Source organism: Labeo rohita, chromosome 24 (genome assembly GCF_022985175.1).
Source record: "Labeo rohita strain BAU-BD-2019 chromosome 24, IGBB_LRoh.1.0, whole genome shotgun sequence".
NCBI classification, from domain to species: domain Eukaryota; kingdom Metazoa; phylum Chordata; class Actinopteri; order Cypriniformes; family Cyprinidae; genus Labeo; species Labeo rohita.
The window spans coordinates 14,030,572-14,054,890 of NC_066892.1; the positions used below are offsets into that span (position 1 = coordinate 14,030,572).

At 35.1% G+C, this 24,319-nt stretch overlaps 1 protein-coding gene across 3 annotated transcripts; it reads left to right on the forward strand.

The window, feature by feature from the left end:
• The first annotated feature begins 3,755 nt into the window (after positions 1-3,755).
• On the forward strand, positions 3,756-24,250 carry qtrt2 (queuine tRNA-ribosyltransferase accessory subunit 2). 3 transcript variants are annotated; one of them, XM_051097535.1, is made up of 9 exons: positions 3,756-3,837; positions 4,093-4,361; positions 5,687-5,742; positions 7,955-8,031; positions 8,231-8,440; positions 11,411-11,610; positions 13,988-14,157; positions 20,248-20,344; positions 21,707-24,249. In XM_051097535.1, the coding sequence occupies exons 2-9, from the start codon at positions 4,162-4,164 to the stop codon at positions 21,942-21,944; spliced, it is 1,248 nt and encodes a 415-aa protein (XP_050953492.1). In that variant the 5' UTR covers positions 3,756-3,837; positions 4,093-4,161; the 3' UTR covers positions 21,945-24,249. The 3 variants fall into 3 exon arrangements, with proteins under 3 accessions (XP_050953492.1, XP_050953493.1, XP_050953495.1); XM_051097536.1 differs by having other exon boundaries at positions 13,988-14,139; XM_051097538.1 differs by lacking the exon at positions 3,756-3,837 and having other exon boundaries at positions 4,129-4,361; positions 21,707-24,250.
• Positions 24,251-24,319: the final 69 nt, after the last annotated feature.

Here is a 24,319-nt window from a genome sequence, read left to right on the forward strand (position 1 = left end):
GAAGATGCTGGATGTGGAGGTCCTGGGCTGGTGTGGTTACACGTGGTCTGTGGTTGTGAGGCCGGTTGGATGTACTGCCAGATTTTCTGAAACAGCTTTGGAGACGGCTTATGGTAGAGAAATGAACATTCAATTCACGGGCAACAGCTCTGGTGGACATTCCTGCAGTCAGCATGTGCTGTGTGATAAAACTGCACATTTTTAGAGTGGCCTTTTATTGTGGCCAGTCTAAGGCACACCTGTGCAATAATCATGCTTTCTAATCAGCATCTTGATATGCCACACCTGTGAGGTGGATGGATTATCTCGGCAAAGGAGAAGTGCTCCCTAACACAGATTTAGACAGATTTGTGAACAATATTTGAGAGAAATAGGCCTTTTGTGTACATAGAAAAAGTCTTAGATCTTTGAGTTCAGCTCATGAAAAATGGGGGCAAAAACAAAAGTGTTGCGTTTATAATTTGGTCAGTGTATATATATACATTTATATACATATATATGTGTGTGTGTGTGTAGTTCAGTGTTCAAGGTACAATGTATTTTGATTATCCATAGGAAATAGAAAATCCAGTAAGAAACATATAAGAAGTTTTTTTGCACACAGAAGCTCAGTGATGGAAGTAAGGTAGAAAATGGCCTAGTGCAGGCACCCAAAAATAGTCCACATTGGCTTATGTCTATATTGATACTACTACAGGAACTAATTACTCTGCCCAGAAGAGCTGAACTGCTTCTTTGCACGTTTTGACAGAACCCAGCAAAATACAGTCCTGTCACTTCGGCCTATACCCGCAGGTAACACCTACGCACGCACTTTACAGGAGCGTGAGGTGAGAAGAGTGCTCAGGTCAGTGAACCTGAGAAAAGCAACTGGCCCAGACGGAGTTCCAGGAAGGGTTCTCAGAGCATGTGCTGGCCAGCTGGCACAGGTTTCCACTAATATCTTCAATCAATCCCTGACACTAGGCATCATATGCAAAACATCTTTATCGGGCAGTCTTCAATGACTACCGCCCAGTGGCACTTACACCAGTAATCATGAAGTGATTTTTTGAGTTTTTTTAAAGCCAGTCTCCCTTCCACCTCTAGTCAGAATCAGTTGAGCCTGTAGAGCAAATAGACCTATGAAGAAGCTATAACTCTAGCTCTAAACGCTGTACCGGGAACCTATGCCAGGATGCTGTTATAGTTATATAACAGCTTATTATAGTTCTTATTATAGTTCAGGATTTAATACCATTATCCCAGACACCCCAGTCAGTAAACTTGTCAATTTAGGTCTTACCACACTCACCTGTTACTGGATTAAGGACTTCCTGACAAACCATTCTCAGGGTGTGAAAATGGGTCCTTATGTTTCCCTCACCTCCTTTCTTAGCACCGGCTCACAGGGGTGTGTGTTGAGCCTTCTACTGTATTCTCTCATTCTCTGTATCGCAGTAAGACCATTATCAACTTTATGACTTATTACTGGGGGGGGTGATGAGGATGTGACTGTGGCTGTACTACAGAGATGAGGAGTTCAGCTAACAAGCTCTAAGACGATATTGTTATAGACTTGTTATAGACTTCATTAAGCATAAGACAGATACACTCCCTCTACATACAGATGAGGTCAAAAGTTTACATCCCCCTTTCATAATCTGCAAAATGTTAATTATTTTATTGAACTAAGAAGGATCATACAAAATGCATGTTGTTGTTTGTTTAGTACTGACCTGAATAAGATATTTCACATAAAAGATGTTTACATATAGTCCACAAGAGAAAATAATAGATGAGTTTTTTGTCCTGAACAGTTAAACCGCCCACTGTTCTTCAGAAAAATCCTTCAGGTCCCACAAATTCTTTGGTTTTCCAGCATTTTTGTGTATTTGAACCCTTTCAAACAATGACTATGATTTTGAGATCCATCTTTTCACACTGAGGACGACTGAGGGACTCATATGCAACTAAGGTTCAAACACTCACTGATGCTTCAGAAGGAAAAACGTTGCATTAAGAGCTGGGGGTGAAAACTTTTTTTATTTTAACTTATTTTGTCTTTCAGAAAACTATCTTCTGTAGCCTCTGAAGGGCAGTACTAAATGAAAAACAAAAACAGATATTTAGGCAAATAAGAAAAATGTACACATCTCCATTCTGTTCAAATGTTTTCACCCCCTGGCTTTTAATGCATAGTTTTGCCTTCTGGAGCATCAGTGAGTGTTTGAACCTTCTGTAATAGTTGCACATGAGTCCCTCACTTGTCCTCAGTGTGAAAAGATGGATCTCAAAATCATACAGTCATTGTTGGAAAAGGTTCAAATACACAAAAAATGCTGGAAAACAAAAGAATTTGTGGGACCTGAAGGATTTTTCTGAAGAACAGCGGCAACTGTTTAGGACAAACAAAGGACTCATAAACTACTATCACTGAACAAAAAAACACAGCTGTGGATCATTCAGGTAACAACAGTATGAACAATAAAGTGTATGTAAACTTTTGTAAGATATGTGAAATATCTTATTCAGGTCAGTACCAAATAAACAATAACATGCATTTTGTATGATCCCTTTTATTTTGGTAAAATAATTAACATTGTGCAGATTCTGAAGGGGCGATGTAAATTTTAGACCTGAACTGTATCAGCGGGGACTGTGTTGAGATGGTCCAAAACTTTGCATTTCTGGGCACCCTCATTTTTGCTGGCCCATCCTGGGTGGGACATACTACAGCAGTTATCAAGAAGGCACAGCAGCATCTATATTTCTTAAGAATCTTTAAGAAAAACAACCTGAGTGGAACATTGCTGGTAAACTTTTATCAATCACTGTTCTATTGAGAGTGTGCTGAGGTATTACATCATAGAATGGTCTGCTAGATGCTCTAAGGCAGACAAGAGGGCGCTTCAGAGGATTATTAACACTGCAGAGAGGATCACTGGAAGTCCCCTTCCACCACTGAAGGATGTATACAACTCTCAAGACCTCAAGGCTAAAAAATATACTAAAGGAGTCAACACACCCTGGTTTTCACTTGTTTCAGCTTTGCCATCAGGCAGGTGCTACCCGGTCTGTTAAAACAAGGACTAGGAGATTTAAAAACAGTTGCTTTCCTAGTGCCATGAACATTATGAAGATTTTATGGTGATTGCTGTCGGACTTACACAATATATGAAATGAATTTACAATGAATTTAAATAAAACTGTGAATACAGTGAATAAAACTTAATTAAAATTGTATTTTATACATACAAAATTGAAATGAATACAAACTGAACATGCATATATATATATATATATATATATATATATATATAGGAAATGAACTAAAATAAAACTGAAAAAACAACAACAACAACAACAACAACAAAAAAACTAAATACTACTGAAAAAATAATACTGATTCGTATGGACTTATAACCAACTTGTTTTATTATTTATATGTTATTTTATTAAGAATATGCCTTTGAATATTAGACCTGAAATGTTACTTTTCATATTTAAGCATGTTGTAATGAATAAATGTTTAAACGCTACTTTATCATTAATTAGTTTTAGTTATTATTCACTTAGGAACTATAGTTAAAATCCAATACGTTTATAATATTTAATTTTAAGTTAAGTTCAGTGAGTTAACTATAATAACTCTGATCTGAATGCACCCTGTTGTACTCGATTGTATTAAATAATAAAAAATGCAATCATATGTATATAAAAATCAAATACACAGCTCTGCGCTGTAGATATGTTATGACGTCATAAATGTGAGACCCAAGTCAAAGCGCTACTCAGTATTTCTGCGACCTTAGGTTCCCACATGTCCTGCTTTCTAAAGCAGCTAATATCAAATCGGTAAGCTTGGGAAGATTTTAAAAGATTTATTGTCGAATATAACATACTATTGTTTAATCCATTGTTAATAAGTTTTTGCAGGGGAGTGTGTTTGTTGTGTAGTAAATGTTGCTTTCCTTTATATAGTAGATACATTCAGGTTGGTAAACTAGACAGAAGAGCCTTCTGTTTCATTCATATGTGCATGTTTGCATCTCAAGCACTATATCTCTCTAGAAAATGAGAGAATAAAGAGGCTGAATGTTGTTTTTGCAGGTGACGAGCTGTCATTTGCTTTAGAGCTGATAAACATTCACATTAGGAAGCTGCAGCTCCACAAGTGGGATGAAACTGGAACTGTCTCGAGTGATACAGGGATGTCGCCTGGGAGTTTTGACTGGACTGGGAAAATCAGGGCAGCATTCACTAGAGGTGCCCGGCTGTCTCCTGTACACTTGCTGTGCGACTGTTCCCCATCTGACCCAGGACACATTACACACTTTGAGAGACCTGCCATCAGTCACACAAGTGTCAGTGGATAGCCTGTAAGAATCTAGTTATACTTTTACATTATACCCTGGTTTCATAGACAAGGCTTAATCCTATTCCCAGACTAAAATGCAAGTCTGAGCTGTTTCAACTGAAATAACCTTGCACCAACTAATCTTAAAATATAAATAAAATATAAATATTCATTCAGGTACAAGGATTCACTGAATATTTGGCCAATAGTTTACTTTCTAACAAAACGTGGGTTTGTAAAATGATGTAATTTGCTGGGAGATCTCAGTTCATAACATTATGGCAACTGGAATTTTTTTATAGCATGCACAGCGGATGTCTATGAGAGTAGTGGTTTATTATATTTTTGTCTTGTCATGTATATAAAGTGACCTTGAGTTCCTGGAAAGGTGCTTTATATACCAATCAAAAGGTTGTAAAAATAATTTATTTATTTTAGGTTGTTGAAAGTCTCGAATGCTTGCTGAGGTTACATTTATTTGATCAAAAATACAATAAAAACAGTAATATTATGAAATATCTTTACAATTTAAAATAATTGTTTTCTATTTTAACATGTAAAAATTATATTAAAATATAATCTATTTTTGTGATGGCAAAGCTGAATTTTCAGCATTATTACTACAGTCTTTAGTGTCACATGGTCCTTCAGAAATTCTAGTTTACTGATTTGCTGCTCAAGAAACATTACTTACTATTATTAATGTTGGAAACAGCTTTTGCCGTTTAGATTTTAGAATTAAAATCTAAACCGTTATTTAAAATGGTAATAACATTTCAGAAACATTTATATTTTTTTTAATCAAATGAATGCAGACTTGGTGAGCATTAAAGTCTTCTTTTAAAAACAAAAAACCTGGTAGTGTAAATACTCTCTAACTCTAGCACTCTCTATTCTAATGCTGTTCTTTAAAAAAAAAAAACTTGACCCTTTAAGACTTGCTGTTTGTTTTCTAACTGGTTTGCTTTAAATAAAAAAACAAACTTAACACTAGCTTCTCAATTGTTTTTGTGTTCTATTTATTTGTTTTGTTTTTATCTATTATATAATTTAAAAAAAACCTTGCTACATGTGCTGTGTTAAGCAGTTGCATATCATTGCTCTTTTGTTGATTTTGAGTTCTTCCATTATCCTCATTTGCAACTCGCTTTGGATAAAAATGTCTGCTAAATTACTAAATGTAAAAAGTATTATTAAGGATAGAGCTTGCATTAATTTCTGCAAATATTTTTATATTGGAAAAATAATTTATTTATTTTATAATTGATTTATATATTTATTTTATATTTACTTTTTTTTTATACCTACAGTTTCAGATTTTCACCACTTTTTTTTTTTTTTTTTCAGTGCAGAGCATCAGGAGGTTCTGGAAGAATTCAAAGAGGGTATCAGAAAGTTTGCTGGTTAGTATTTAACTTTTTTGACTTTTTAAATTTCAACTTTTTGTGATTTGCTTTTGCTAAAAATGTCTTCAAACAGTGTGTCTGAAAGAATATCTTAGCTTAGCAACATACATATCACCAATATTTAATTATAAGATTTTCTTGAATGGTTTTGAAAAGTTTTTACTAGAATGGCTTTTAAAATTGGGCTGTTTACATGCATGCCATTTTTCTCTGTTTGTCATGTAGCACTGATAAAAAAAAAAAAATTGAGTTTCTACTGCATAGACAATCAACCTTTATTAAAACCCCATTTTGCCAGTGGTGAATCACCACTTTAATGAAAAGTTGGGCTTTTGTGGTGCCATCAGCCAGTCGCAATGTTGTCATAATACAATTTTCCTGTGGTTCTAAAGTGATAGGTTACATGGCTCAGGTCATTGACGCAAAAGGTTTTGAGGCCCTTAAAATCACATAATTCAAACGGGTCCAGCAACTGCAATTGAGATGAAAAGGAATGCACATAACAGAGGACAGATTCTACTCAAGCAACATCCTGTCATTAGTTTAAGATTTTTAAAAAGATGATTTTTGTTGCTTTTCTGTTATTTTCAAAAGCATTGCAAGTCATTCTAGCCAGCAGTGTGGGTGTAAATATTTTCTCAGCAGGCTAATAGATCTTGAATCAGTTCACACAGTTTGAAAATTCACACATCAAGTGGATTATAAATTGCCAAAGAGATTCTGGATGTGAGACTATGAAAGAAACTATTACTCCTTTGAAAATGATCCCAATTTTAGAAAATGTAATTGGCTATAAACCAATCCTACACAAGCTTTAAGACTTGAAGGACTTGATAAATTACATCTCGTTTGCTCGCAGTAACAATTTGTTGAGTCAGCTTAAAATAATTAGTTACCCTGCTGCCTTAAAATTTTATGTTCAGTCAACTAAGTTTAGTCAACTTGAAATGTTAAGTTGTACTAAGTAACAACTTAGATATTTGTGTTTGCTAAACTTAACAGATGGGTAAGTAACCCAGCTGCCTTAAAATTTTAAGTTGATTCAACTCAAATATTTAAGTTGTCACTTAGTATAATTTAACATTTCAAGTTAAAAAACTTTTTTTGAGTTGACTGAACTTAAAATTTTAAGGCAGCCAGGTTACAAATTATTTTAATTTGACTCAACAAATTGTTTTTTACAGTGTAGAAGTGTTAAAATAGGTTTGAACTCTTCTTGAAGGTGAAACCACTAGCAGACAACAAAACTGCAAAAATAGACTTGGAAACCAGTTTCAAGCCACTTCTACTGCAAATCCAATTGGTGCCACTAGTAGAAATTACACACTTCAGTATCCAAATCAAAAAGTTTAGTTTGGTTTTAAAATTCTGTTTAGCTTTCAATCAGTCTAAATTTAGCAGTGCAGGTGTTAATTTTTAATTCTGAAGGCATGTTTTCAGATGCTCTCCCTCCCTTACTGACTTCTAAGTGACTGCTTAGAAATAATTATGCATTCATGTTTGGATGCCTACCGCAGATGCATTTTTGAAAAATGAGTTTTCAGTTTTCATTTTGCAACCGTAACAAAAAGAAGGGCACTGTTTCAGTCGTTGCCTACAGCAATCCAACCAGAAATGAGAAAGGTAATTGCATTCACGATATTAAGATGTGTGACCGTGAAGACATTTCAAAGGGTGACTTGAGGCAGCTGCTAGTTCTCCATTTGGATAATTACAAAAAGAAAATGGTTGTACACGATAATGTTGGTCACTGAAGTTCACCTCCGTCATTTTCATACAGTACTGCCGAATTTATATTCCTCTTTATGTTTCTTACATACATGTACGAATACACTTTCGCCATCGACGACACTCATCAGTGCCCCAATTTGTTCTAATCTCCATATAAATGCATTCAGAGTAATGAGCTCTTGCTTATTTCACCAGTAAACAGTTTTGTCATAATGAACAAGTGTTCTGTCTGATTGCATTGGACTGTTCTTATGCATTCCATCGCTGTTTAGTAAATGGATGAATAATACAAGTGTATTTTGCAGTTTGTCATAAGTTGTGGGTGCCCTATTTATAGCTTTAAAATTTCAGTAATTGAAACTGATGTTAAAACATTTTAGATTTATATGCAAGACGTCTGTTTTGATTAGAAGTAGCTGCTTGAGTTACAGAGGACGTCTGAACAGCTCTGATTTTTCTCTGATGGTTTCCTATGCAGGTCTTCATGATACTGTGCTTTTCTGCTCTCTGCATGATTCTGCAAACACCAGCCCCGCCGGTCACGTCACCAACAAGGTTAGAGAACTGATTGTTTAAAGCTTCTTTTGTCACTTACTCGGATTCCATGAAATCATTACAAATAGTCAATTTAGTAAAATCTCATTGGTTTTCAACTGCTGTGGTTTGGCTTGCAGAGAGCTTTTGTGTCCTCTGAAGCTATGCCATTCCTTTACTGTTAATTGTGAGGGATTTAATGGTTGTGTGTGTTTAACAGACAGTGTCGGTGTGGGGCAGCGGTGGAAGGATAGAGCTGACGGTGGCTCGGTTCATGGCAATTCAGGCAGCTATCCAGCCGGACTGCTATCAGAGCATGGCAGACGGAGAGACCTGGCAAGCCAATACCTCTCGCAAGAGAGTCCGCAAAGCAGTGGACAGGACTCTGGCCCATCTGGATGAATGTTTGGTGTTGCACCAGAAAACTCAGGTTAAAACACAAAAACATACAATACCTGAATGCCTGTAAGTCGCTGCAGGATACACTACCAGTCAAAAGTTTTTTTGATGTTTTTTAAAGTCTCTTCTGCTTACCAAGCCTGCATTTATTTAATCCAGAATACAGCAAAAACAGTAATATTGTGAAATAGTTTTACTATATAAAATAACTGCTTTCTGTTTGAATATATCTTAAAATGCAATTTATTCCTGTGACCAAAGCTCAATTTTCAAAATCATTACTCCAGTCTTCATAAATTATATAAATTATGCTTAAAATTGATCAAGACATTTATGATGATAAAGTGATGATGAAGACATTCATAATATTACAAAAGCTTTCTGTTTTAGATAAATGCTGTTCTTTTGAACTTTCTATTCATCAAAGAAACCTGAATTTACAATTGAAATAACAGTAATAATAATAAATGTTGTTTTTTTTTTTTTTTTTTTAAGCAGCAAATCAGAATATTAGAATGATTTCTAAAGGATCATGTGACTGGAGTGCTGATGCTAAAAATTCAGGAATAAATTACATAATATTTTAAAAATGTTACTGTTTTTGCTTACTTTGGATCAAATAAATGCAGGCTTGGTGAACAGAAGAGACTTCTTTAAAAATCTTACTGTCCAAAAACTATTGACTGGTAGTGTACATTTCCCTTGAAAATGCCAAATGGTCATTTTATACTATTCAGGGCTTGACTGTCAGGGGAGAAGTGCAGAATAAAGTCAGATAACTAAGACTTTTTACAAAAAGATTGTTCTAAACAACTTACTAAATATTTGATTTCATAATTATGTTATTAGTAATTCATAGGAAAGTGGTATATACAGTGTGAATGGAAGGTGGACTGAATCAATTTTCAAGGACAAGGACAGTGTGAATACAAAGAACCTTATTTTGTTGGTTCGCATTTCAGTCTTAGTTTTGTTCTTTGTTTTTTTTTTTTTAAAAAAGGACACCTTAGTAAAAATTGCCTTACCTGTTGTGAAGAATAATCACGAAGGAGCTTTAATCTAGGGTGGAAATAATATATGCTCAACTTTTTGCAAATAATGGACTAAACTTTAGTGTAAGTGACTTATTCTTTGAATAAGTGAGCATTTATTTTTACAGTACATGACATTAGTGAAATGGCTCAATTTGCAGTTAAATTTAAAATGTATTTTTGTTGCCCCGCTGTTTTAATTAAATTTAATTTGGTCTTTATTTCTTTTTCACCCTTCACCCATTTTGCGAGATTTTCATACAAAATGTAATTTTGTTAACATATACCATGTATAATGCTAAATTAAACGATGCTTTAAGAGCCGGGGGGTGGAAACTTTTGAACAGAATGGAGACATGTACATTTTTCTTATTTTGCCAAATTTATCATATTTTTTCAGTTAGTACTGTGGCTACAGTAGATAGTTACATGTTTGCCGAAGACAAAATTTAAACTTACCCTGATCTTCCGGCTCTTAATGCATGATTTTTCTTCAGAAGCATCAGTGAGCATTTGAACCTTTTGTAATAGTTGCATGTAATAGAGTCCCTCAGTTGTCCTCAGTATGAAAAGGTAATTCTCAAAATCATACAGTCATAATTTGGAAAGATTTCCAATTAAGAATCAAGGGGATGTAGACTTTGGAGCGGGGTCATTTTTATAAATTTACCTATTATTTTCTCGTGGGCTATATGTAAATATCTTTTATGTAAAATATCTTATTCAGGTCAGTACTAAATAAACAAAAACAAGCATTTTGTATGATCCCTCTTGTTTTGGTGAAATAATTAACATTTTGCAGATTCTGAAAGGGGGATGTAAACTTTTGACCTCAACTGTGTGTATAGGCCTATATATAAATATGAGCAAAGGCGGCTGTAAAAATAAATCTGCATCGTTCAAAAAATCCACAAAATTCTAACCTTTCATTGAAGTTAAACAAGTGAAAGTAGTGGAAGCTCACATTATGAAATAATTTTTTTTTTTTTTTTTTTTTAAGGCATGTTCGCCACAATTATTGGCACACCTAGAAATTCTTTTGAGTAAATATCTCTGTCTGAAGAATATTCCCATTCATATTTACATTTTTTAGCACACCAGGGAGACTAGGAGCTTGATATTGTACAGCCGTGACTTCCTGTTCCACAGGATTATAAATATGAGAAACACATATGAAATTCCCTTACCCATCCGTCACAAGGAGTAAAACCAAAGAATATAGTTCTGATGTGCAAAACCAGATTTTTGAGCTTCACAAAATTGAAAGTGGCTGTAACAAAATAGCTAAAGCATTAAAAACTCCATTTTCATCATCAGGGCAATAATTAAGAAGTTCCAATCAACTAAAGATGTTAAAAATCTGCCTGAAAGACGACGTGTGTCTATATCGTCCTAATGCACGGTGAGGAGGAGAGTTTGAGTGGCTGAAGACTCTCCAGTGGTAGCAGCTAAATAATTATCTTAGGCTCAGAAAGCCTAAAAAAATATATCAAACATCCCCTACATCACCACATGTTTTTTGGGAGGGTTTCAGTGAAAATCCTCCTTGCTCATCCAAAAACAAACTCCAGCATATTGAGTTGTCAGACACGACTGGAACTTCAAACAGAACTGGCTTCTATGGTCAGATGAAACTAAAAAAAGAGCCTTTTGGCAGCAAACCCACCAGATGGGCTTGGTGCAGACAGGGATAAAAAGTACCCCATGTCCATGGTTAAATGTACTGCTGGATCTGTAATGTTGCGGGCCTATTTTTCTGGACATCTTGTTCAGATACATGGCATCATGGATTCTTTTAAATACCAAGAGATAAAAAATCTAAACAGGCATAATAGGAGAAAACTCAGAGCTGATCTCTTGGTAAAAGGATGCTTTTTTGAATGAAAGATCAAAAAGATCAAAAATGCATATATACATAGGCACATTGTATATTTATGTATATTTAAATATAAATGTACTGTCTTTTACAGGAATTAAAACAGGCTGAGATATTTGGGGTTCTGGAGGGGGGGGACATAATGGAGGAGAGGCTCCGTTCGGCACGAGAGACTGCTAAGCGTCCTGTGGGCGGATTTGTCCTGGATGGATTTCATTCTGCTGCCATGGACCAGGATGTGAGGGCTCAGCTGATTAAAGCGACATCTGCAGAGCTTCCCGAGGAAAAACCTAGGTAAAAAAAAGGTGTCTATTTAAATTTCTGCCTCACAGGTTTTGACATTTCTTGCGTTCTTGCGAGATTGAGTGGCTAGATCTTCCCATTCTTATTGCTCTCTGATTATGCACCTCAATTCTCGGCAGCCATAGCAACACGCCATCCCATCAGGAGCCCATAGCAACCACCTCATTCTTTCCGGGGGGCTGGAAGTGCTGGGGTTAGAAAGGTTTCAGGAACAAACTTCATTTTGAGTTCCTAGTGGTGTAATGATTGATTTCTCTGATCTCCCTCTCTTGGAGATTGACTAGAGGTTCGAGAATCACACAGAGACAGCAAGACAATGGCAGGAAGTAAAGCAGTGAGGATTTGGAAGCGTCCTTGTGGCACAGCGGGGTCTTAAGAGGGCTGCTTCCCACTGGGCTTTATAGTCTTGTTAGAAAACGACATTTCCCTTGGGTGTATCTCAGGTCACAAATAACTGGAGCTGAAGAAGGTTGTGAGGCAGACAGGCTGTGGGACAGGATACATAATTTAGGTTTAGAGCAGGACAAGATGTTTCTGTGCTGCAGTATTTATGCAATTATTGGACAATGATGTGTGTTTTTTTCAATAGTTTTGAAATATATTTTTTCCAGCAATCATCATATGTGACAATAAAAATGTTTACAATCTTACAGAAAATTTGTTTCAAATAAATGCTGTTACTTTTACATTTCTATTTATACAGCTGAGGTGAAAAGTTTACATACTCCTTGCACGATCTGCAAAATGTTAATTATTTTATCAAAATAAGAGGGATCATACAAAATGCATGTTATTTTTTTATTTTATTTAGTACTGACCTGAATAAGGTATTTCACACAAAAGATGTTTAAATATAGTCCACAAGTAAGTTAGAGCTGAATTTATAAAAATAACCCATTCAATAGTTTTCATACACTTGATTCATAATACTTTGTTGTTACCTTAAAAATCCACGTTTTTTTTTTAAATTCCTGCTTTTCACATTGAGGGAGTCTCATGCAACTATTACATAAGGTTCAAACACTCACTGATGCTTCAGAAGGAAAAACAATGCATTAAGAGCTGAGGGTGAAAACTTTTGAACAGAATAAAGATGTGTACATTTTTCTTATTTTGCCTAAATATCATATTTTTTTTCATTTAGTACTGCCCTTCAGAAGCTACAAAAGATACTTACATGTTCCACAGACGACAAAATAAGCTACATTTACCCTGATCTTCAAATTTAAAAAGTTTAATGCATTGTGTTTCCTTCTAAGCATCAGTGAGTGTTTGAACTTTCTGTAATAGTTGAATATGAGTCCCTCAGTTGTCCTCAGTGTGAAAAGATGAATCTCAAAATTATACAGTCATTGTTGGAAAGGGTTCAAATACACAAAAATACTGAAAAACCACAGAATTTCAGTGACCTGAACGATTTTTTTGAAGAACAGCAGACAGTTTAACTGTTCAGGACAAACAAGGTACTCATGAACAACTATCACTAAACAAAAAATGAATCATCTGTGAATCATTCAGGTAACAAAACAGTATTAAGAATCAAGTGTATGCAAACTTTTAAAGCGAGTCATTTTTTTTTTTTTTTATAAATTCAACTATTATTTTCTATTGTGGACTATATGTGAATGTCTTATGTGAAATAACTTATTCAGGTCAGTACTAAATGAAAAATAACATACATATTGTATGATCCCTCTTATTATGTTAAAATAATGAACATTTCGCAGATTCTGCAAGGTGTATGTAAACGTTTGACCTGAACTTTTTAGACCTCTACTTTAAATATTATGGATTCCACAGAAATATTGTCTTTGCGTTTATTTGTACATGTCAGAATGTGCTAGTGGTCCTCATTTTACTTCTAAAAAATTATAAAACCTCAAAAACTATTTTTGTTTCACTGTATGACTTTGTTGACGTATTCAAGATAGCTTTTGGATTTCCACTGAAATGCAATGTGGAGATCTGCACAAAAAACTGCCGATTCACTGGTTTTGTAGTAATACTTAATGATTTACCCTGAGCTGAACTTGGCTTTGATTTATCTCTGGGGTTCACTATAATCTGTCTTACTGAGGTACACTGAGAAAAACATTCCCAAACCAATAGGAAAAAAAATGCATTGTGAGATCCAAAGCCTAGATTACCTGTTGCAGCTGAAGTGTGTAATTTATTCAATGTTTTAATACGTTTTCCTATCTCAGCTTAACATGCAGAGACAACTGTGACCTTTAATTAACCTTTATAGTTAACCTTTAATTAATAATAACTCCCATTAAGGCAAAAAAACCCATTGTATTTGACTCGTATTGTATTTTAAGCCTGAACACGCAGTGCACTGACATTGAGTTTTTACCATCCGTTTTAGGTTGCTTTTAGGGGTTGGCCGTCCTGATGAGGTCATCAGCTGTGTTGAAGCAGGAGTCGACCTGTTTGAGAGCTTCTTCCCCTTCCAGGTGACGGAGCGAGGCTGCGCGCTCTCGTTCAACTACACCATTGATCCTGACCCTGAGACGGCAGGTACATCAACCCCTACAGGTGTGCAGAAGCCCATAGATATACTATTGAAAAAAAAATTACAATTAAAAAATTAAAACCCTATAAAGTAGTGCTGGGTGATATACCGCTTCAAACCGTAAACCACAACAATTCAACTTGATGTGGCTTATTTCCATTTTTCTATATCATACTATATAAACCATTAAAAACCTGATATATCAAATATTATACTTAAAGTTTCTCAAGGTTTTCTGACTGTTATTTCAAATGTCAGGATTTTGCAGGGTTAAAACGTTCTGTTTAGAGGAAATGGATTCTGAGAATTGATAATAAATCAATCAAAATTCAATTTAAAAACAATTGACAGCATTTTTCCATTTTAGTGTTGCCATGGTCATTCCATTTTGTCCCTGTAGGTATCACTTAACTGGTATAATAGAAAGTATTTTCACATTGAATCTTTTATTTTAAAGGAAGGCTGTTGTGCTATAAAGGAGCTATTCAGCACAATAATATGAATTAGTAAAGTCTTTAAAATGTCAGCTACCAGTTCACTTCCAGCAGAAGCGGTTAGCAGCATGTTGGGCTGTTTATCTCAGCATGGATTGGTGGAAGTGTGGCTGTGCTTCTGCTAGTTGTTTCAGATAATTAAGTGTGCGCTTAAATAATAAAGTCTTCTTCGAGAGTGTGTTTGTTCAGGCCCCAGTCAAATTAAATAGTTGCCTCATTCGAAACAGAACCGAGCCCTGGGAATCCATCTCGCATCTTTCAGCAGGAACATGTATGAAGTCAAACATCATTATGGGTTTTTCACATTTTAATGTTGGTTTTTACTTTCAAAAGCAGGTTTTGTGAGAATAGAGATGCTTGCGATTGTCTGCGGAGTATCTGGCTCACACGAAAAGACATAAAAAATTCACCATCAGGCATAAATAATTGATTTGGGCTGTTTAGTGTGCAGCAGTCTGTTCTAAGAAGTAGCTAATCGATGTGTTAGGATGGTAAGAGAGTTCAGGACAGGCACTTGCACAATCAGGAAAGAAAGAAATATCGCCTTGGCCAATTACAGAGCTCTGCAGGGAGACTGGCTGTAGCCTCATCCTGATCTGCCGCCTTCTGTCACTGCAGGCTCTACTCCACACCGCTTTGCTCTTTTTGCACCCTCTCTACATCTCTAAACTTCCATTTTGCTGTCTCTTTTTGCTTATTTTTCCTTCTTTCTCTCTCGTGTGTTTTTACTCCCGTTTTTCTTTTTTTTTTTTTCTCACTGTACAGATTTTGTAGAAATATAAATATAAATGCAACTGTACAATTAAATGTGCATTCAGTAATTTTAGGTGTAAAACAGTAATTAGTAAAAATGTTAAAGGGGTCATCGGATACTAAGTTCACTTTTACATGTTGTTTGAACATTAATGTGTGTTGGCAGTGTATGTACAAATCTACCCTGTAATGGTAAAAATCCATGCAGTGATTTTTAACTAATCTGTAAAAATAATATTCCCTTTTTCAAATCAAGCCGTTCTCAGATGCCTGTTGTTGTGGCGTCACACCGACAGAGGCCGTTCCCACGATAGTTGATTGACATGAGCGTCTTACCTCAGCTCAGCTGTAACAGTCCAACCTCCATGTTTTGATGCTGGAGCAGGGATGCAAGTTAGACAAGAACTGAGCGATTGAGGTGTTGTGTTGCTGGATGTAATAATGAATGTAGTGGTCGTCATTTACTCCCGAAATCTGAGCTGCTGAAGATGCAGTAGATTACATTTGTTTGTGAAGGGAATGCGCCTCCCGATCTACATATATCCGTCTATGTTCGCGCAAATCATTCATGATCCAGCTTCACTTACAGCAAAAGTATAAGGTTTTTTTTATGAATCTTTGTGATCGCCTTTCCTAATAATGTGCTAGTTAGCAAGTTTAGCAGCTAAATGCGGCTAAAGTAAACATGCTCATCACTCCACAGAGAGAAGAGAGGGGTGGGGCAAGCAGAGCTCATTAGCATTTAAAGCAGCCTCGACCAGAATGGGATGATTTTTGCAGAGCTGATTTTGGCAAGGTAAAAAGGGTGTTGTTTTACACTACCATTGAGAATTTTTAACCAAAGTATATTATAGACATTTCATTAAGACCCTAAAGAGTCATGTCAACTTGTGGAAAATGGGCATCCGATGACCCCTTTAAAAATTTTATACACTCACATCTGATTAAAAACTCCTTATTTTACATGTAGTGGGTACCCTCATGGACCACCATGCTGAAATCACATGATTAGCCGTTTTTTTGGTGTCTGTATAGTTATTATTATAATATGAGTTAAAATGCTTTGTAAACCTTTAAATCAGAAGTTCACTTCCAGAATGAAAATTTCCTGATAATTTACTTGCTGCCATGTCATCTTGTCTTTCTTCAGTCACTACGAAATTAAGGTTTTTGAGGAAAACATCCAAGATTTCTCTCCATTAAATGGACTTAAATGGTGGCCAGTGGGGTGAAGGTCTAAATTGCAGTTTCAATGCAGCTTCAAAGGGGTCTACTCGATCCCAGGTGAGGAATTAGGGTCTTTTCTAGCAGTCATTAAAAATAAAAAAGTTATACTTTTTAACCACAAATGCTTGTCTTGCACTAGCTCTATGATGCGCATGTGCGATGTGCATTTTGTAATCACGTTGGAAAAGTCACTCGCGGTTGGTTCTTTGTCTGTGTACTTTGGCTCAAAAAGGTAGGGTAGGGGCGAAAAACTCATCTCATTTTCACTTCTAACTTCAAAATTGTCCAACATCGTTGTTTCACCTTTTTTTGTAAAGAGCGTTTTTTTTTTTGTTTGTTTTTTTTTTTTGCACGTTCGGTTTGTGGGTCAGTAATTCTGCCTATGTCACACTTGCATGTGTGAGGTCGAGCTAGTGCAAGTCATGCCTCTGTGGTTAAAAAAAATATATAAATTCATACTTTTCTTAGAAAATGAGCACTAGATAAGATGCTTATTTCTCAGCTGGGATCATGTAGAGCCTTTTGAAGCTGCATGGAAACTGCAATTTTGGAGAAAAACCCTGAAATGTTTTCCTCAGAAACCTTAGTTTATTTTTGACTAAAGAAAGAAAGAAAGACATAAACATTTTGAATGACATGGGGATCAGGAAATGATCAGGAAATTTTCATTCTGGAAGTGAACTTCTCATTTAATGTAGCCATTTTCAAATGTTTGCTTATTTTGCTTTTTGGGAGTTTATGCCTTTAGAAAGGATTTAAATCTATCGATTGGATTTAAATCTGTATATTGACTTGGCCAGTCCAAGACCATCCTTTTTTTTTTTTTTTTTTTTTTTTGCCCTGATAAACTGAATTGGCAGTGTGTTTTGGGTCATTGTCCTGTTGCCATTTGAGTCTTGTGGGATTTTTGAACATTGGAAGCCAAGATGCTTTTGTTCACTTCTGCATTCATTCTGCCGCCACCATCATTTAAGTCATCAATAAAGATGAGTGAATCTCTTCCAGAGGCAGCCATCAATGCTCACAGCATGACACTACCTTCACCATGCTTTACAGATAAAGTTTTATGCTTTGAACTATTTTCAGTTTGTTTTTTTTTTCCTCCACACTTTTGCTTTCCCATCATATTGATAGATTAATCTTTGTCTTATCTGTCCATAAAACTCTCTTCCAAAACTCCATCGGCTCACCTTTGTGCTCTAATCTGGCCCTTCTGTTTTTGGTGGTGATCAGAGGTTTACATCATGCTGTGTAGCCCCTGTATTTCTGCTGTCGAAGTCTGTTCTGCGAACAGTAGACTGTCAGACCATCACCCCAGCTTTCTCAAAGTTGTTGGTGATTTTAATGACTCTTATATCACAGTTCTTTTTCAGAGCTCTAGTTATTTGTCTGTCATCAGTTGGTTTTTTTTAGTCGATCTGGTTGGTCTGATTGCTGAAGTCACCAGTAGTTTGTAGCTAATGTGTATTGGAAAAACCATTTACAGTGCATTTTTCATGTTTTGTTATGTTGCAGCCTTAAGTTAAACTCCTTTGAATTGCTTTTTTTCCCCCCACATAAATCTACACTCCATACACCAAAATGACAAAGCACAAATTAGATTTGTGACAACTTTGCAAAAAACTTTGCCTGGTTTCCTCCATACATAATGCTTGGAATTGAAGTTCATCAGACCAGAGAATCTTGTTTCTCACAATCTGAAAGTACTTTAGGTGCTTTGTTGCAAATTCCAAGTTTGTTTTCATGTGTCTTCACTGAGGAGAGGATAGAGTTTGGCCACACTGCCATAAAGCCCAGATTGGTGGAGTGTTGCAGTGATGATTGTCCTTGTGTAAGTTTCTTCCATCTGCATATATGATCATGGAGCTCAACTAGAGTGACCATCAGCTTCTTGGTCACCAGTCTAACCAAGGCCCTTATCCATCAGTTGCTCAGTTTGGCCAGAAGGCCAGCTCTAGGAAGAGTTGTAGTTGTTTCAAACTTCATCCATTATGGATAATGGAGGCTGCATGCTTCTGTGAACCTTCAATGCAGCAGAATTTTTTTTCCAAATGTGTAGCTTGACACAATCCAGTCTCTGAGCTCTACAGGCAGTTCTTTTGACCTCAGGGCATGGTTTTTGCTCTGACATGCATTTTTATTATTAAGTGGTTTGTGCCTTTTCAAATCATATATTTATTTTAAATTGAATTTGCCACAAGTTAACACCACTCAATGTAGTAACATCTACAAGCAATATGAATGTTCCTAAGCTAAATAGCTAGTGTCCCAGAAAAGGGTATGAATATTTCTGCAATGGAATCATTTTAATTTTTTTCCTCTCTAATAAATCTGGAAAGTTGTTACAAACCTGTTTTGTGCTTTGTCATTATTGTGTATGGAGTGTAGATGTGGAAAAAAGTAATTTAAAGCAGTTTAACATAAGGCTACAACATAAAATGTGACAGGGAAAAAAAAAAAAAAAAAATAAAAAATGAAGGGGTATGAATACTTTTGCAAGGCACTGTATTTCATAATGTGCCCCCCCCCCACACACTTTCTTTTTTTTTACTTCAATAAAAGGTTAGATTCTTGCTGTGAAGAATGAAAGGATAAACTATGTAGATTTATTTTCAAAGCCTTTTTTGATCATACAGTGCCTTGCGAAAGTAAGTATATATATATATATATTTATATATTTATATATATATACATCCTTATGTTAAACTGCTTTACATTTTTTTTTTTTTTTACACACTAATCTACACCCCCATACATCATCATGACAAAATAAAAAAGCTGACTGACTGAAATGAGTCATTGCATATTTATACCCTTTTCTTGGACACTTTAAGTTCATTGGTCATTTTAAGTTTAGTTAACCTGGAGTATGATTTGGAAAGGCACCTATCAATGAAAGATCAGAGCAAAAGCCAAGTCCTGAGGTTAAAAGAAATGCTTGTAGACCTCAGAGACAGGATTGCATCAAGGCACAGATCTGGGCAAGAGTTAAAAAAAATCTGCTGCATTGAAGGTTCACAGAAACATGAAGCCTCCATTATCCATAATAGAAGAAGTTTGGAACAACTAGGCCTCCTCCTTGAGCTTGACCCTAAGCACTTAGCAAGACTGGCTTACGGGCAACTCTGCGAATGTCCTTGAGTGGTCCAGCCAGAGCCTGGGCTTAAACCCAATCAAACATTTCTGGATAAACCTGAAAATGTCTGCCAGTCCTCGTCTAAGCTGACAGAGCTTGAGAGATGAAGAGGTGAGAAGAATGGCAGATAATTGCCAAATGCTGATGTGCAAAGCTTGTCACATTATACCCAAAAAGACTTGAGTAAAGCTGCTTCAACTAAGTACTATGTTAAGGATATGAATACTTATGCAATGTTCTTATTTCAGTTTATTAATTTTAATACATTTACAAAGTTGTCACAAATCAGTTTTTGCTTTGTCATTATGGTTTATGGAGTGTAAATTTATGTGGAAAAAAGTTATTTGAACATAAGGCTGCAACATAACAAAATGTGAAAAAAAAATGAAGGGGTTTGAATACTTTTGCAAGGCACTGTATTTACCAAGAAGGCTAATAATTCTGACCACAACTTTATGCACAGGATTTGTGCTTTAATGTTTAATCTTCTATATGTTTGACAGTGTTGGAACTGAATGGAGAGACGCCTGATGTCAGGAAGCCGAACTCAAATGGAGATGAAAATATGACGCCTTTTGAAATGAACCTCAAAGATAAAAGGTGTGTATGTATGAAGGGAGACAAGGACGTACCCTTTCACTCCTCAAACAGCTGTGTGTGTTCATTTGCTCATATCAGATGAGACTACTAATGCTTTCATGCACATCTAATGCTTTCATACACATCTAATGCTTTCTTGCACATCTTTCATGATCTCAACTCTGCTTGGATACGAGGATAAATAAATTCAATATGTTAGTAATTCATATTTGCTTCTGAGTGCATTTTCATAATATTGCCTCTATCACTAGAGTCAGATCAGAATAGTGGTCAAAGGAGCAATGAAGGATATTAAACAAAAGGATTTACCAACCCCCACACCCATACCCCCTCAAACCACAATGCCTTGTAAAAACCTCCTGTATACATCAGCAGGGGTAAAAATATATGAACTGCCTTTTATTAATATAATATATGAACCTACTGTTTATTTTGTGGAAAACATGCGTTGATTAATTAACTTTTAGTTAATATTTTAGTTTGACACACAAAATCCTTAAAGGGATAGTTCAACCAAAAATAAAAATTTGGTTATTAATTACTCACCCTCATGTCGTTCCAAACCCATAAGACCTTCGTTCATCTTCAGGTCACAAATTAAGATATTTTTGATGAAATCCAAGAGCTTTTTGAACCAGCAACTGACATGTTCAAGATATTCAAGGCCCTGAAAGGTAGTAAGGAGGAGAAATTGTTGAATAAAGTTGTTATTTTTGTTTTCTTTGCCTGCAAAAAGTATTTTTGTAGCTTCATAAAATTATGGTTGAACCACTGATGTCACATGCACTGTAAGTAATAAAAAACACAATTTGCTGAGTCAGCTTAAAATAATTTGTTACCCTGCTGCCTTAAAATTTTAAGTTCAGTCAACTAAAATAAGTTTATTCAACTTGAAATGTTAAGTTGTACTAAGTACAACTTAGATATTTGTGTTTGCTAAACTTAACAGGTAAGTAACCCAGCTGCCTTAAAATTTTAAGTTGATTCAACTCAAATATCTAAGTTGTCACTTAGTATAATTTAACATTTCAAGTTAAATGAACTTTTTTTGAGTTGACTGAACGTAAAATTTTAAGGCAGCCAGGTTACAAATTATTTTAAGTTGACTCAACAAATTGTTTTTTACAGTGTGGATGATTTTAAGAACTACTACCTTTCTGAGTCTTGAACATGGTAGTTGAATTTCATCAAAAATATCCTAATTTCTTATTAAGGTCTTATGGGTCTGGAACGACATGAGGGTGAGTAATTAATGACTGAATTTTCATTTATGGGTGGACTATCCCTTTAAATTTAATGCTCTTAAAAATTCAGACACCCTGGTGTGACAATTAGCCTCAAAACACTGTGTTTGACTTTCAGGTATCAAGATGATTTCCGCCCACTTGTGGAGGGCTGCGGCTGCTACTGCTGTAAAAAGCATATGAGAGCGTATGTTCATCATTTACTGGTGACCAACGAGCTGCTCGGTGGTGTTTTACTCATGCTACACAACATGGCACATTACCTTGGCTTCTTCAAAGCGCTGCGGGAGGCGATAGCCGGCGACCGTCTGCTGGACTTTAAAAATAGAGTGCTTTATTGCAGAGAAGGTGATTGAAATGATTGAAGGACTTCAGGCAAAAAGAATGAACAAAAGAACACCTACATCAGAGCATACTTATGGCTTTGATTTCAGAGTATGTGTTTCATGAATATAAAGTGCTCTGATGCATGTGCTCTTGCCATGCAAAATATCAGATGAAGTGTTAATGTGAATGACACAGCAAACCTTTTAAGATTCCCATGTCTCGTCTCAGAGTTCACTTATGGATTTTAAATTTGCCGTCTGCTGCATCAAGTGAAGAGTTTCACTTAGAAAGAGCATAAATAATGGGGAAATAACCTTTTTAAAGAGCAGCGCTTGCTCAGATTCTCTCTGTGAAGCCCTGAAAAATTGCCACCTGCTGTTTTTCTCAGCACATATTTTTCTGACTAGTTATACATTTATTATTGGAAAGTTCTGCATTTTTATTTCTTCCCTACAATAATGGTATTGTATAATATTTATTTTGGAAATTGTTTAGATTAAATTAACATTTTTATTTTAACATAAAATTTTAGACGTTTATTTCGTTAAACCACAATGCCAATCTAGCTTTTTAACTTTCTTTGTATTCATTTTTCTGATCTTCACATTCCTATTCATTTTTTTAAATTTTACAATAAATGCACAATGGAGTGACTATAATCACTTTAGCTGTGACTATATTTACAATATAGCATCTACACTGTAAAAAACAATTTGTTGAGTCAACTTAAAATAATTTGTAACCTGGCTGCCTTAAAATTTTAAATTCAGTCAACTCAACAGTTTATTCAACTTGAAATGTTTAATTATACTAAGTGACAACTTATATATTTGAGTTGAATCAACTTCAAATTTTAAGGCAGCTGGGTTACTTACCCATCTGTTAAGTTTAGCAAACACAAATATCTAAGTTGTTACTTAGTGCAACTTAATATGTCAAGTTGAACAAACTTATTTTAGTTGACTGAACTTACAGTTTTAAGACAGCAGGGTAACAAATTATTTTAAGCTGACTCAACAAATTGTGTTTTTTTTATTTTTTACAGTGTAGTGCCTTTTGCTCTTACAAAACTTTATATTGTAGCACAGATAAAATGCTGTGGTGACCAGTCAGCTTCCAGGGTCATAACTATCCATTTTAATTGTTTTATGACAGTTATGATTAAGAATGCATGAGTGCATTTGACAGTGAGTACTGTAACTTGTATTTGTTTGGTAGGTCTTTTTATTCAGTGCAATCTACAAAAAGAATGCTACAATGCAAGCAGTTCATAAGGAGAATAAGTAACATAAGTGCAGCCATACAAAGTTTCAAAGTTGGCCATGTACCAACTAGTTATGAAATGTAGGTGTAAAAGAGTACAGTACAGGGTATTCTTTTGAATACTTAAGTAGGGGAGAGTGTGTTGGAGTGGGAGTGTGTTAAAGAGTAGAAGTGAGAAAGTATGGGTTTGGTGCAAGTTGCAGAAATTGGAAATCAAAGAGGGAATCGATGGAAAATAGCCTGACATTGTATGCAGTGTTATTTAGCTAAAACTTTATTTTCCAGAAGTGCTTTGTTTCTCAAAAAGTCAAAAGAAAAAGTTTGAAAAGTTTACACTATATTGGTCAAACGTTTGGAATAATTAAGCTATTTTAATAGCTCATGTCTTTGAAAAAGTCTCTTATGCTCATGTAAAACAGTAATAATGTGAATATTATTACAATTTTAAATAACTATATTTTATTATATTTTATAATGACATTTTTTTCTGTGACAGAAAAGCTACATTTTCAGCACCCATTACTTTAGTCTTCAGTGTCACATGATCCTTCAGAAAGCATTCTAATATGCTGATTTGGTGCTCAAAAAACCTATACAAGTAAGATTTAAAAAATGAAATTAATACTTTTACTTCTCAGGGATGCATTCAATTGTTCAAAAGTGACAGTAAAAACATTTATAATGTTATTAAATATTTATATATCAAATAAATGCTGTTCTTTCGCACTTTCAATTGAATATTTCGTGTATTTCAAGTGTATATTTTGTATTTTATTCATGAGATGCACTACCAGTCTAAAGTTTTTGGACAGTAAGATTTTTAAAGTTTTTTTTAATTTTTATTTTTTTACTAAAGAAATCTTCTGCTCAACCAGCCTGCATTTATTTGATCCAAAGTACAGCAAAACAGTACAATTGGTTTTTTTACTATTTAAAATAACTCTTTTCTATTTGAATATATTTTAAAATATAATTTATTCCAGTGAATTCAAAGCTGATTTTTAGCATCATTACTCCAGTCACATGATCCTTCAGAAATCATTCTAATATTCTTATTTGCTGCTCAAAAAACATTTATTATTATTATTATTATTATTATTATTATTATTATGTTGAAAATGTCAGAATATATATATATATT

Excerpts from the sequence above, each read along its gene's own strand:
- qtrt2 (XM_051097535.1), top strand. The coding sequence starts at position 4,162 with ATGAAACTGGAACTGTCTCGAGTGATACAGGGATGTCGCCTGGGAGTT. Across the intron at positions 8,032-8,230 it reads CCGGTCACGTCACCAACAAG|ACAGTGTCGGTGTGGGGCAG; the intron begins GTTAGAGAACTG and ends TGTGTTTAACAG. Across the intron at positions 14,158-20,247 it reads AGGTACATCAACCCCTACAG|TGTTGGAACTGAATGGAGAG; the intron begins GTGTGCAGAAGC and ends TATGTTTGACAG.